At 39.5% G+C, this 13,910-nt stretch overlaps 1 protein-coding gene across 1 annotated transcript in view; it reads right to left on the bottom strand.

Moving 5' to 3' along the window:
- Positions 1 to 13,910, bottom strand: part of CSMD1 (CUB and Sushi multiple domains 1) — a 1,658,099-nt gene that overhangs the window by 467,917 nt on the left and 1,176,272 nt on the right. The window contains exon 12 of the mRNA XM_052661250.1: positions 5,969 to 6,081. Within this exon, the coding sequence (XP_052517210.1) occupies positions 5,969 to 6,081 (113 nt within the window). The remainder of the gene's footprint in view (positions 1 to 5,968; positions 6,082 to 13,910) is intronic.

Genomic DNA, 13,910 nt, shown 5'->3' on the forward strand with positions numbered 1-13,910 from the left:
AATTGTGCGGTAGTTTGAGCATTCTTTGGCATTGCCTTTCCTTGGGATTGGAATAAAAACTGACCTTTTCCAGTCTGGTGGCCACTGCTGAGTTTTCCAAATTTGCTGGCATATTGAGTGGAGCACTTTCACAGCATCATCTTTTAGGATCTGGAATAGCTCAACTGGAATTTCATCACCTCCACTAGCTTTGTACATAGTGATGCTTTCTTAGGCCCAGTTGACTTCACATTCCAGGATGTCTGGCTCTAGGTGAGTGATCACACTGTCGTGGTTATCAGGGTTATGAAGATCTTTTCTGTATAGTTCTTCTGTGTATTCTTGCCACCTCTTCTTAATATCTTCTGCTTCTGTTAGGTCCATACCATTTCTGTCCATAATTGTGCCCAACTTTGCATGAAATGTTCCTTTGGTATCTCTAATTTTCTTGAAAAATTTTCTTGAAAATTAGTCATATATTATAAACACATAATAAGTTTTATAGTATAATGGATGGGTAATATTGCTTGCACAGCTGTATTATAATTATTTACACAATATTTTTCCTTTTTGGTTTTTTAATTGATTACTTTGAATTAAATATTTTCATATGCAAAAAGGTTTTAAACAACAAACCTCACCTCTCTTAGATTGACTTCTCAGACACCTGAATACCTCCCTAAAGAGTTATTGCTTTTTAAACTTGGCATAATATTTTGCCAATACTTCTCTTAATTACCAGCATATTCTCTTTCTCCATATACACACATTTATATACACAGATGTATGTGTGTGTGTGTGTGCACGTGCTGTGCACATGTGTTCAGTCACTCAGTCTGGTTCAACTTCAGCTCCATGGATTGTGGACCATCCAGTGCCTCTGTCCATGGGATTCTCCAGGCAAGAATATTGGAGTGGGTTGCCATTTCCTTCTCCAGGGAATCTTTCTGACCCAGGGATCCAGAACTAGTCTCCTGCTTGGCGGGCGGACTCTTTACCACTGAGCCACCTGGGAAGCCCAGTGAAACTAGTATCATTATTATTTTCTCTTTTTTTTTTTTTAAAGAGGAATCTGACACACAGGAGGTTAGATAGCTAACCCTAAGTTACACAGCTGAGTGACAGAGGGTCCTGGGTAGTCTGGCTTCAGAGCCTACATCTGAACTATTACAACAAATGTTACTTACATGTACTGTTAAAACCCAGAAAGTGAAACACATGTAAGGATTACTGGTATATATTTTCTGATCATATGATAGACAACTACATTGTCAGTCAAATAATGTGATTATTTATGTATTTGATTGGAGAAGGAAATGGCAACGCACTCCAATATTCTTGCCTGGGAAATCCCATGGACAGAGGAGCCTGGCAGGCTACAATCCATGGGGTCACAAGAGGCAGACACAACTTAGTGACTAAATCACCACCATATATTTGATGATCACCTGTACAAAATGTTTTTATTTTATTGCCAATTTCTAGCTTAATATAGCACTGTGGAAATAATAGTTTCATGGACATCTTTTTTTTCTTTAAATTAATTAAGTTGTTGATTCTACTTTATTTTTAATTGAAGCACAGTTGACATAATTTCATGTTACTTTAGGTGTACACATAGTGAGCATAAACTGATTATGCATATATATATATAGTTTATATATATGTGCCTATATATAAATATATACATAAGCAGATGCTTGTTGGTTATCTATTTTATGTCAATATATACTAGTATATATACATGCTAATCCCAAACTCCTAATTTATCTGTTCTATCCCCTTTCCCCTTTGGTAACCACAAGTGTGTTTTCTGTGTCTATGAATCTATTTTTCTGCTTTTGGTAAATAAGTTAATTTGTATCTTTTTTTTAGATTCCATGTATAGGTGGTATCATATGATATTTGTCTTTCTCTATCTGGCTTACTTCACTTAGTATAATCTTCTCTAAGTCTGTATGATATCTTTCTTTTGATATCTCTCAACTTTTAAAATCCTCAAATCTTACCTTATCTCTCTGTTTGAATTATCTTATAAACTATGGAATATTGCTCTGTCAAAAAACAATAAGTGGCCTTGGACTGGCTCTCTCACGAGGACTGATCGCCATCCACGTTTTCACCACAACTGAGGCTGCAGCGGTTCACCGGCTATCGGGGCTGCTGGCGGAGTACTAATTAGGACTGAGTGTGATTCTAACTTATGCTGTGTGGTCATCAAACTGAATCATGGCGCCTGGAGGAATATTCAGGTATAATTGAGAACACTTACATTCGTTAATGTTCAAGGATCCTCAATTTGGGACTGACGCTCTTCTCTCAAGTCTTTATCCTAGTCTTTATGGCACATGTCTTAGAACTGTTGGGAGTAATTCACAGCCACTTGCTGTTGGGGAGCGTCTGGTATTTGACAGTTGTGTTTAGATTCTACCAGAGGCAGGAGCAAGCACAGGTCAGAGGAAAGGATTCCACCTCTGCGCACTTTCTTAAATAACGCAGTCACGTAGAAGTTCAATTAAAGGTCAGCTCTAAAACCCCAAATGTCAGGAAGTCTTCAGCAATCATCTGTTCATTCTAGGCCTCACCTTCACACAGGCTGCAAATACCCTTTGAGAGCATTTCTCATTAAAAAGAGTCAGGACGTCTCCCTCACAGCCATGCTTCCAGCAAAGTGGAATCTTCACTCTGTGTGGATAAGGACACTCCTGTAGGGGCCTCTAGTCACCGCAGGACTTTTCAGCGTGGTCACTCTCCTTCATCTCACATGGCAAGGGTGTAGCCCTGCTATGCTGCCTTCCCTGCTGGGCTCAAGACACCCTCACCCGCCGGCTTTATGGTTTTGACTTTGGGAAATGCTTTGAATTACTTGCCCCACTGGCTTGGTGAGCAGTAACTACTAGCTGCTCTTTTTCAGCTGCTGAATACCCAACAGTCAGCATTCGGAAGACAAGAGCACACTGCTTCTTTGCTCAAATTCACAAAATAAAAAGCAATAAAACAAACTCCCAGCTCTCCAGATTGGCATTTCTCATTTTCACATATGTACACACACATTTGTCATGTCAAAGATTTCAATGAACTCTGTAATCGGTGGAGCCAGTAAGATGTTTAAAAAACTGTATCAAAGAAGAATTCAAAGAAAATGTACATGTAGATAATTAGCAATACAGAAACAAAACTGCTAATAGATGCGAAACTCTTCAGTATCCACAATTGAATCTCCCCCATGCCAATTTTCTAGCTTTTTCTGAAAATAACTTACAAATTCTTTCTTTATATGGGTCCCCTAACAGTAAAATAATCCATATAAAATAACCACTATTTCTACTTTATTACAGTTCTTTAAAATTTGTTACTTCCTTAGAATTTTGAAACTTATGGAAAATATCTAAAATTTTAAAATTTAAATAGTTATGTGGGACAGTGCTTTATTCTGAATACTTACATTGTCTTAGAATATGGTTTATAATGAGCAGTTTCCTTCAAATTGTAGATCTTTTCTGTGTCAGTAAAAATTGTAAGTTTAAGATGTAATTTCCTGGTAATTTTGATCAACTATCAGTGCCAAGGTATTTTTAAGAGAGTATAAAACGATCCTGAAAAGGCTTCTCATGACCATAACTTGAATTCAAGATGAGAACAGGCTCTTTTCAAACTTAGTGAAAAACGACTTCAAATCAGTCATGGTTTTTGAAAGTATGTCAGTATGTGCAAGGACTTCCCTGCTGGTTACTCAGTAAAGAATCTGCGTGCAATGCAGGAGATCCAGGTTTGATCTCCGGGTCTTAATAATCCCCTGGAGAAGGGAATGGAACCCACTCCAGTATTCTTGCCTGGAAAATCCCATTGATAGAGAAACTTGGTAGGCTACAGTCCCATGGGGTTGCGTAGAGTTGGACATGACTGAGTGACTTCCACTCACTCACTCACAGTATATGTAAATAGCAGCATATATATATATATATATATATACACACACACACACACATATATATAAATTTTTATAAATAAGTTGTTTTATATAATAATTTATAAAACATTATTAATATTAGTAAGGTCACCGTATCATTTCTGGGGACACATTTCATTATTTCTTTTAGTCAAATACACGAAGGATCTAAGCTGAAGATACAAGCAGTACATCCATCACTGCTTTGATTTTGCATAAACGCAAAGGAAGAATTTAATATGCCCATGAGCCTTCTTACATGTTTATTTCTTGAGTTAAAACGATGTAATTACTGATACAGAGAACATGAAAGGAAGGGTCTATAGTAGAATGATCTGTGTGTTCCTGTGTGTATCTTTTTGCCAGTTAAAACAGATGTGCTTCCTGACAGCTATGCCTTGAGGTTGGAATACCATGAAGATCATTTCCACTCTTCCTCTTCTGGTCTTGGATCCCCTTCTAATTTGTCTCTCTCTCAGTTCTTTACCATTTCTAGCAATCAAGAGCCGACCCATGGATCCTGGGGTGTCCCGAGACACATGCTGAGGGCTGGCTGGCTGCTGTGTCGTCACCTTTAGAACCAAAGTGCATGAGAAGGGAGTTACATGGACTAAACCTCTGAGAACCTGAAATCGGAAGGCAGCTTGCTGATTTTGTTTTTTGAAGGGTGGCAGTGAGAAAGGATTTTCGTTTTCTTTCTTCTGTTTTCAGTGGGAATAAGGAAGAGATAATTTAGTTTTTAAAGATATTGTCATTAGATAATGATATTCCTGTGAATCTAGAACTGTTAGTGAATGTCTAACAGAAGGAAATATCACTGATTTTCCAGAAGATGTTGTAGGACACTTGAGAAAAAGCAGGGCTGAGCTGAGGCTGACAATATAGATGGGTACTTGAGGTTGGTAGCTGTGTCCTCACCTCCAGCCAATACTTGAATCAATAGGTGAATATCTGAGGGTCTTGCAAAAGCATGAAAATTCAGGTCACCTCAGGTGCATTATATTATTCTTTCTACTTCTGTTTACATTTTGAAATTTTTCAAAATTCAGAAAACAGTTTTGAAAGATAGCTATCAATATGCACCGGACAAAAGTTATATTTCTGGGACTTCCCTGGTGGCCCAGGGGTTAAGAATCCACTTTGCAACGCAGGGGCCTGCTCAGAAAACGAAGATCCCACATGGTGCGAAGTAACTAAGCCTCGAGCCGCTAACTACTGAAGCCCAAGTGCTCTAGAACCTGCGTGACATCACTACTGCAGCTGGTGCACCACAGATGGAGAGTCAGTCCATGCTCCGCAAAACAAGTCCCACGTGCCCCAACTAGGATCTGAAGCAGGCACAGAAATACAGACGTGTTCCCTAGGACATCCAGATGAGAGACTGTAGGTGGAACAGAGATAGTTTACACAGGCAGCACCCAGAGCTCAGGGCCCTGGGTCACCTGCACAGTAGCTACTTCACTACAGCAACTCTCAGCATCCCCCAACTCAGGGATGAAGCCAACTTCCTCAGGGATGAAGCCGACTTCCAAAGGAACCTTCTCTTCTTCAAAGCAAGCACACACATAACTCTCAAAGCAAGGTTGTTAGTAGATTCTCCCCAACTCTGTCAAGATTTCCCTGTGTTCTATTAAAAAACTCACACATTTGTGCATGAGGACGCATATAATAAGCTTCATTGAACTGATGCCGTTGAAATCCATACTGTGTTCTAAATGTTCCCCTTAGTTATAATCATGGCAGCTTCCTCCCAAGAGGAGAGAAATGCCAAGATCTACATATACGGACAATTCCATCGCTTGTACATGATTCTTAATGTCACTCTCCATTTTGCCACCATAATGGCCAGCCAAGCTCTCAAGAAGTCAACATTTCCTGCTTGCAAAAAAGAGCTCTAAATACAAGTATAACTAAGGAAGTTGCAAATAAGTACCTGTTTTTAAACATTGTTCTCACTTATCAGTCTCATTTATATCTGAAATGTAGAGAATGACCCTGGCCCTCTGTGAGAAAGGGGGTTTTAGTGTGTTCGGATCTTACCTTGGTAAACAGCTTTAAATCCAGGCGAGGCTATGCTGTCATCAGACTGTAGGTGCAGCCACATCTGGTTGCTCATACTCACGATGAGGTCAGGAACACTGGATCCAGTGAGTCTGCAGAGACAAGAAATGCCAAGATCATGGTTTAATGTACCAAATAGCTCCACTTTTACCTTGATGGGGCTGGGTGGGGTGTCCTGCTTAAACGGGCAAGCCATATACATATAAGACCCTCCTTCAAAGAATCTATCACCATTTGTAATTTATATTCATAATCACAATATCACTGACCTTTTACAGTAATGATTCTATTTTATAACTGCAAACTTGTATCTTTGACTTTAAAAGTCCACATATGGTGAATGACACTTCTGTGTGTCTGGCACTGAAAGTTTCATTTATTGTTGTTTAGTTGCTCAGTTGTGTCCAACTCTTTGTGACCCCATGGACTGCAGCAAGCCAGGATTCCCTGTCTAACATCTCCCAGAAGGTGAAGTCGCTCAGTCATGTCCGACTCTTTGCGACCCCATGAACTGTAGCCCACCAGGCTCCTCCATCCTTGGGATTCTCCAGGCAAGAGTACTGGAGTGGGTTGCCATTTCCTTCTCCAGGGGAACTTCCCAACCCAGGGATTGAACCCAGGTCTCCCACATTGCAGGCAGACGCTTTAACCTCTGTGCCACCAGGGAAGGCTAACATCTCCCAGAGTTGACTCTAACTCATGTCCATTGAGTCAGTGATGCTATCTAACCATCTTATCCTCTGTCATCCCCTTCTCCTCCTGACTTCAGTCTGTCCCAGCGTCAGGGTCTTTTCCAATGAGTCAGCTCTTCACATCAAGTGGTCAAGGTATTGGAGTTTCAGCTCCAGCATCAGTCCTTCCAATGAATACTCAGGATTGATTTTCTTTAAGACTGGTCTGATCTCCTTGCAGTCCAAGGGACTCTTAAGAGTCTTCTACAAAACTGCAGTTTGAAAGCATCAGTTCTTCAATGCTCAGCCTTCTTTATGATCCAACTCTCACATCCGTACATGACTACTGAAAAAACCAGAACTTTGACTATATGGACCTTTGTTGGCAAAGTAATGTCTGATTTTTAACACACTGTCTAGCTTAGTCATAGCTTTTCTTCCAAGAAACAAGTGTCTTTTAATTTCATGGCTGCAGTCACCATCTGCAGTGATTTCGGAGCCTAAGAAAATAAAGTCTGTTACTGTTTCCATTGTTTCTCCACCTATTTGCCTTGAAGTGATGGGCCCAGATGACATGATCTTAATTCATTAAATGTTGAGTTTTAAGCCAGTTCTTCCACTATCCTCTTTCACTTTTATCAAGAGGTTCTTTAGCTCCTCTTCACTTTCTGCCACATGGGGGGTGTCATTCTCCATATGTGAGGTTATTGTTATTTCTCCTGGCAATCTTGATTCCAGCTTGTGCTTCATCCAGCCTGGTATTTTGCGTGATATACTCTACAAAGAGTCAGACGTGACTGAGTGACAAAGCACACACCTACATACATAACCTGCATATAAGTTAAATGAGCAGGGTGACAATATACAGCCTTGATGTACTCCTTTCCCAACTTGGACCCAGTCTGTTGCCACATGTCCAGTCTAACTGTTGCTTCTTGACCTGCACACAGGTTTCTCAGGAAGCAGGTCAGGTGGTCTGGTATTCCCATCTCTTGAAGAATTTTCCACAGTTTGTTGTGATCCACACAGTCAAAGGCTTTAGCATAGTCAAGGAATCAGATGTTTTCCTGAAATTCTTTTGCTTTTTCTATGATCCAGGGAATGTTGGCAATTTGATTGCTGGTTCCTCTGCCCTTTCTTTTTTTTTTTTTTTCTTTTTGTTTTGCTTTATTTTTTAATTTTATTTTTTAAATATAAATTTATTTATTTTAATTGGAGGTTAATTATTTTACAATATTGTATTGGTTTTGCCATACATCAACATGAATCCGCCACAGGTATACACGTGTTCCCCATCCTGAACCTTCCTTCCTCCTCCCTCACTGTACTGTCCCTCTGGGTCATCTCAGTGCACCAGCCCCAAGCATCCAGTATCATGCATCGAACCTGGACTGGCTATTCACTTCATATATGATATCATACATGTTTCAATGCCATTCTCCCAAATCATCCCACCCTCGCCCTCTCCCATAGAGTCCAAAAGCCTGTTCTATACATCTGTGTCTCTTTTGCTGTCTCGCATACAGGGTTATCATTACCATCTTTCTAAATTCCATATATATGTGTTAGTATACTGTATTTGGTGTTTTTCTTTCTGGCTTGCTTCATTCTGTATAATAGGCTCCAGTTTCATCCATCTCATTAGAACTGATTCAAATGTATTCTTTTTAATGGCTGAGTAATACTCCATTGTGTATATGTACCACAGCTTTCTTATTCATTCATCGGCTGATGGACATCTAAGTTGCTCCCATGTCCTGGCTATTATAAACAGTGCTGTGATGAACACTGGGGTACATGTGTCTCTTTCAATTCTGGTTTCCTCAGTGTGTATGCCTAGCAGTGGGATTGCTGGGTCATAAGGCAGTTCTATTTCCAGTTTTTTAATGAATCTCTGCACTGTTCTCCATAGTGGCTGTACTAGTTTGCATTCCCACCAACAGTGTAAGAGGGTTCCCTTTTCTCCACACCCTCTCCAGCATTTATTGCTTGTAGACTTTTGGATCACAGCCTCTGCCTTTTCTAAATCTAGCTTGCACATCTAGAAGTTCTCAGTTCACATACAGTTGAAGCCTGACTTGGAAAAATTTGAGCATTACTTTGCTAGTGTGTGAGATAAGTGCAATTGTGCAGTAGTTTGAACATTCTTTTTCATTGGCTTTCTTTGGGATTACAATGAAAACTGACCTTTTCCAGTCTTGTGGCCACTGCTGAGTTTTTCAAATTTGCTGGCATATTGAGTGCAGCACTTTCACAGCATCATCTTTCAGGATTTGAAATAGCTCAGCTGGAATTCCTTACCTCCACTAGCTTTGTTCATAGTAATACTTTCTAAGGCCCACTTGACTTCACATTCCAGGACGTCTGGCTCTAGGTGAGTGATCACACCATTGTGGTTCTGTGGGTCATTAAGATCTTTTTTGTATAGCCCTTATGTGTATTCTTGCCACCTCTTCTTAATATTGTCTGCTTCTGTTAGCTCCATACCATTTCTGTCCTTTATCGAGCCCATCTTTGCATGAAATGTTCCCTTGGTATCTCTAAGTTTTTTGAAGACATCTCTAATGTTTCCCGTTTTAATGTTTTCCTCTATTTCTGTGCATTGTTCACTTAAGGCTTTCTTATCTCTGCTTGCTATTCTTTGGAACTCTGCATTCAAATGGGTATATCTTTCCTTTTCTTCTTTGCCGTTCACTTCTCTTGTTTTCTCAGCTATTAGTAAGTCCTCCTCAGACAACCACTTTGCCTTTTGCATGGCTCAGAGGTTAAAGTATATGCCTGCAATGCGGGAGACCTGGGTTCAACTCCTGGGTTAGGAAGATCCCCTGGAGAAGGAAATGGCAACCCACTCCAGTATTCTTGCCTGGAAAATCCCATGGACAGAGGATCCTGGTGGGCTATACTCTGCAGGGTAGCAAAGAGTTGGACACGACTGAGCGACTTCACAAGGTGATGGTTTTGATCACTGCTGCCTGTACAAGGTGTGCAGAATTTTCCATGCTGAAATGTGGGCAGCACTGGACAAACTGGGAGGTTCGGTCACCCTCTGTGGGGGACAGATGTCCCTTCCTGCTGGATGAGGGACAACATCACACCATGAACATGGAAGCTTGTCTAAGCCGAGAAAATTCTGGTTCATTCACATAATGCGTGGCGTGCACAGTCTGGAATTTTTATGTACCTTTACCACAAAATGCCTTTAAAAATTATACCTTAGGATGGACTCTTCTTGAGCACTGAAGATAAATACCAAGCCATGGAATGACAGGGAGGAAACATGAACACATTGACTAAGTGACAGAAAGCAACCTGAAAAGGCTGCATACAGTATGAGTCCAACTCTAGGACTTTCTGGAAAAGGCAAAACTATGGAGACAGTTAAAAAAATAATTAGTTGTTGACAGGGGTTGGGAGGTGGGAGGGATGAACAGGTGCAGCATGGGGAATTTTTAGGGTAGTAAAGCTACTCTTCATGATACTGTAATAATGGATATATTACAGATACATGATGGATGCTGTAATGATGGCTACATGTCACTGTACATTTGTCCAAACCCACAGACTTCAGCATTGAGAGTGAATTCTAATGTAAACCATGAAGTTGGGTGATGATGTGTCCACAGAGGTTCATCTTTAGTAAAAAAAAAAAAAAAATGCAGCACTTCGTGTGGGATCTTAAAAATGGTGGGGGTAGGGGGCTGTGCAACAGACAGTGGTGGTGTGGAAAGCTCTGTACCTCCCTCTTAGTTTTGCTCTGAAAATAAACCTGCTCTAAACAAAGCTAGGGGACACACACACACACACACACACAGAGGAACTCAGGTGACGACACGTTAGAATACTGAGCAGAACAGCGCACACAGCTGACGGATTTGGCAGATGCACTGAAGGTCCCTTTTGCATATTAACACCCAGGTCACAGCGAACAGAAGTTTCCGTGAAGCATTCATCGCGTGTTAACAGAACAGTCACACAGCGGCTGCCATCAGCCTGCGAGAGGAAACACTAAATTCATTGACTGGAGTCAACGTGCGGACGGAAAAGCATGCGGAAAGGGAAAAGGTGTAAGGAAAAAAAAGTCAATTCAGCCAAAACCAACGTCTGCAATCAGAGAGGAAGCCCCACTGTCAGCAAAGTTGTTTTGGGGGTAGGAGCACATGGCCCGCCCCGTGGATCACACCACGGGGGTCAACATTGCCCTCTCAAGAGCTCAGCTCCTTGGAGGAAGATGAGCAACGGTTATTACACGTGCAGGTCCTCAGTGTCACTCGGATGACAGAAGGGTTTCAGCGAGAGACGCACAGGCGTGGAATAGATGCTTCTTTCTGAAGATTCACCCGTACACGCTGCTCTATGTGCTTGTTTGAAGACAGACTGCTTTCCCTTCCCTGTGCATCGATTTTATTCACATGAAACATACCAAAAATGGCAGTGAGCATGGGTGTCTGCTCTGACTTAGAAAGCTATACTATTCTTTCTTCTGTTGCTCAGTCCTTCCAGAAAGTATCTCTGCCCAGCCATTTGCTTTCAACTATTCTATGCACATAAACATTTCACATTTGTCTCTTACAAGCGTCAAATATTTGTTTCATATTTTCTCAATTTTTATTTCATTTGCATTATTCTTATCCAGAGATTTTAGACTTTTATTTAGAATATAATTACTAGTAAATGAAAGCTCATATTTCTGGGTGTTCTTGCTTTTTTGATTAGCCAATGTTTTTACTGTCTCTTTAACAGCTTGTTTCTTTTCCCCAAAACTACAAAGATACATTCTGTTGTCTTTTTACTTCATTTATTTATATTGAGAATACATCTATCAATCTTATATTTGCCCCATCGAAAATAAAACTTCATTGCATATGCTACCTGTAAGATTTTTTCCTGTTTTTTCAGCAAATGTATTATAATGTGCCAGGCAGAGGTTTCTCTTGTATTATGCCAAATGTCTTCTAGAACTTCTCGAGGCTTTATCCTGATGTCTGTTGTTAACCTTGGAAAATTCTTCATGACAATGTGTTCAAATATTAGTTATGTCCCATTTTCTCTTTCTCTGCTTCAATTCCAATCACACATGTATCTTCTGTACATTTTCTTCTGCTTCAGGTTGAATATTTTCTACTATTCACCCGTCCAGTTCAGGCCATATCTATTGAGTTCTTTATTTCAGATGTTGTATTTAAAAATTCTGAAAACTTCCATTTGATCTGTTGTTATGAATTCCAGCTTTCTGGAAAAATTATTGATCATTTTATTTATATTCTGAAATACATAAAACATAATTATCAAAGACCCTGAGTGACAAGTATACTCTTTAGATGTCCTTTTCTTTTTCTATTGTCTGTCTCTTGATTTTGGGTCACTGGGGGGTTAGTTCCAGACCCTTTGGTTGAATGCTAGACTTGGTAATAAGCCATGGTAGAAGCTGTGCTTTTATCTTCTTGGAAAATTTAATTTTCTCCTGGCAGTGAGAGTAACCACCTTGATTTAGTCAGTCTTTGGAAGGACTTCAGGCTTCTTTTCAAGGTTGTTGGTTTCTCACTGCTTATGCCCTCTTCTGCCACAATTCAGAGACAACAAGTGTATGTATCTACACACGCCATCAACGAGTCACACTAATTTCACCTCTTCCACATTCCTTTCACCATTTCCTGCTTTCTGTCTCCACCTTCTCAGTCTGAGTATCTCCTGTCAACATCACTGAAGTAGCCTCCTGACTTATCCTCCTGGTTCTGGTACCACTTCCACCCGTCGGCCCTGACACTTGACTTAATGTTAAGTTTCTTAAAATGCAATTATCTTGTAGAAAATGTTCACACATTGAAAAGATGTATAATGCCAAATTAATCACTTTAGGAATGTCGGAGTGCAAATACTTTGAATTCATTTCATTTCTATACTGGACTTCATTTTAATGGAGTTTATGTTGGTCTGCATATAAAACTAAGCATGTACACTGCTATGCCACAAAGCTCCTTCAACCAAAGTTAAATTCAGATGCTGTGAATTACTTTAGTTTTCGAATTTAGTCCTGATACTTAAGTGATTTCTGTGTTTATGAAAATTATTGAAAATGGCTTGATACAACCATTGATTATTATTTTTTCAATCATTGATTTTTAAATTAATTATTTAGCAAAGTTACCAATTACTCAACCATTCAGAAAGTATTTTATTTTTTTTTTAATTTTACAAAATTGTTTTCTAATTATTTAAAACAAAATACTTCCCTTTTTGTTCCTCTTTTTCTCCCCCAGAAGTATTTTAGTTTGCTAGTACTGACAGAAATGTATGTTTAGAATAAAGAAGCAAATATTATTACCCTCTGCAACTGTTTGTTGAAAACAGGATTTTTTTTTTGTTTCAACAATTTATAATTGAAAAGTAAAATAAATGCTATTTTGGTAAAATATTTTAACAGCCATCACAACACATAAGCTGTAACTTTTCTTTAAAACAGCTTTATTTTATCCAAAATTTACCTTCTAGTATATATATTGTTTTAAATTAAACTTAAAAATAAGATTATTCTAACTAACCACTAAGATATTCAACTTCTTTCTTAGGAAACTATATTAAAATTGTCTCTTGACAAGACAGTTTTAATATAGTTTCCTAAGAAAGAAATATGCGAGAGAACAAAAGAGACACAGATGTATAGAACAGTCTTTTGGACTCTGTGGGAGAGGGAGAGGGTGAGATGATTTGGGAGAATGGCGTTGAAACATGTATAATATCATATAAGAAACGAATCACCAGTCCAGGTTCGATGCAGGGCATGATGCTTGGGGCTGGTACACTGGGATGACCTGGAGGGATGGTACAGGGAGGGAGGAGGGAGGGGGATTCAGGATGGGGAACATTTGTACACCCGTGGCAGATTCATGTCGATGTATGGCAAAACCAATACAATATTGTAATCAGCCTCCAATTAAAATAAATACATTTAAAATTTAAAAAATTGTCTTTTGGGAAAAAAGCCATCATATTGGAGCTGTCTGGCTGCCGACCACCCTCTCCTTCCATCTCGGAATTATTAACCTGTTGCTCCAGTCATATTGGCATTTTTAACAATTCTCTAAAAATATCAGCACTTCTAGGCCTCCAGGATTTTGGTAAATACTGAAATCACTGCCCAGAGTGCCTATGCTCCCTGGATAGGAAGCAGGAGTTCTTATAGACTTTGAAAATTCTCTCTTCACATTTCTTAACTCCCTTAGGTGAAGCAGGTTTTTTTTTTTTTTTTTTCT

The sequence above is a fragment of the Budorcas taxicolor genome, chromosome 24 (assembly GCF_023091745.1).
Source record: "Budorcas taxicolor isolate Tak-1 chromosome 24, Takin1.1, whole genome shotgun sequence".
NCBI lineage: Eukaryota > Metazoa > Chordata > Mammalia > Artiodactyla > Bovidae > Budorcas > Budorcas taxicolor.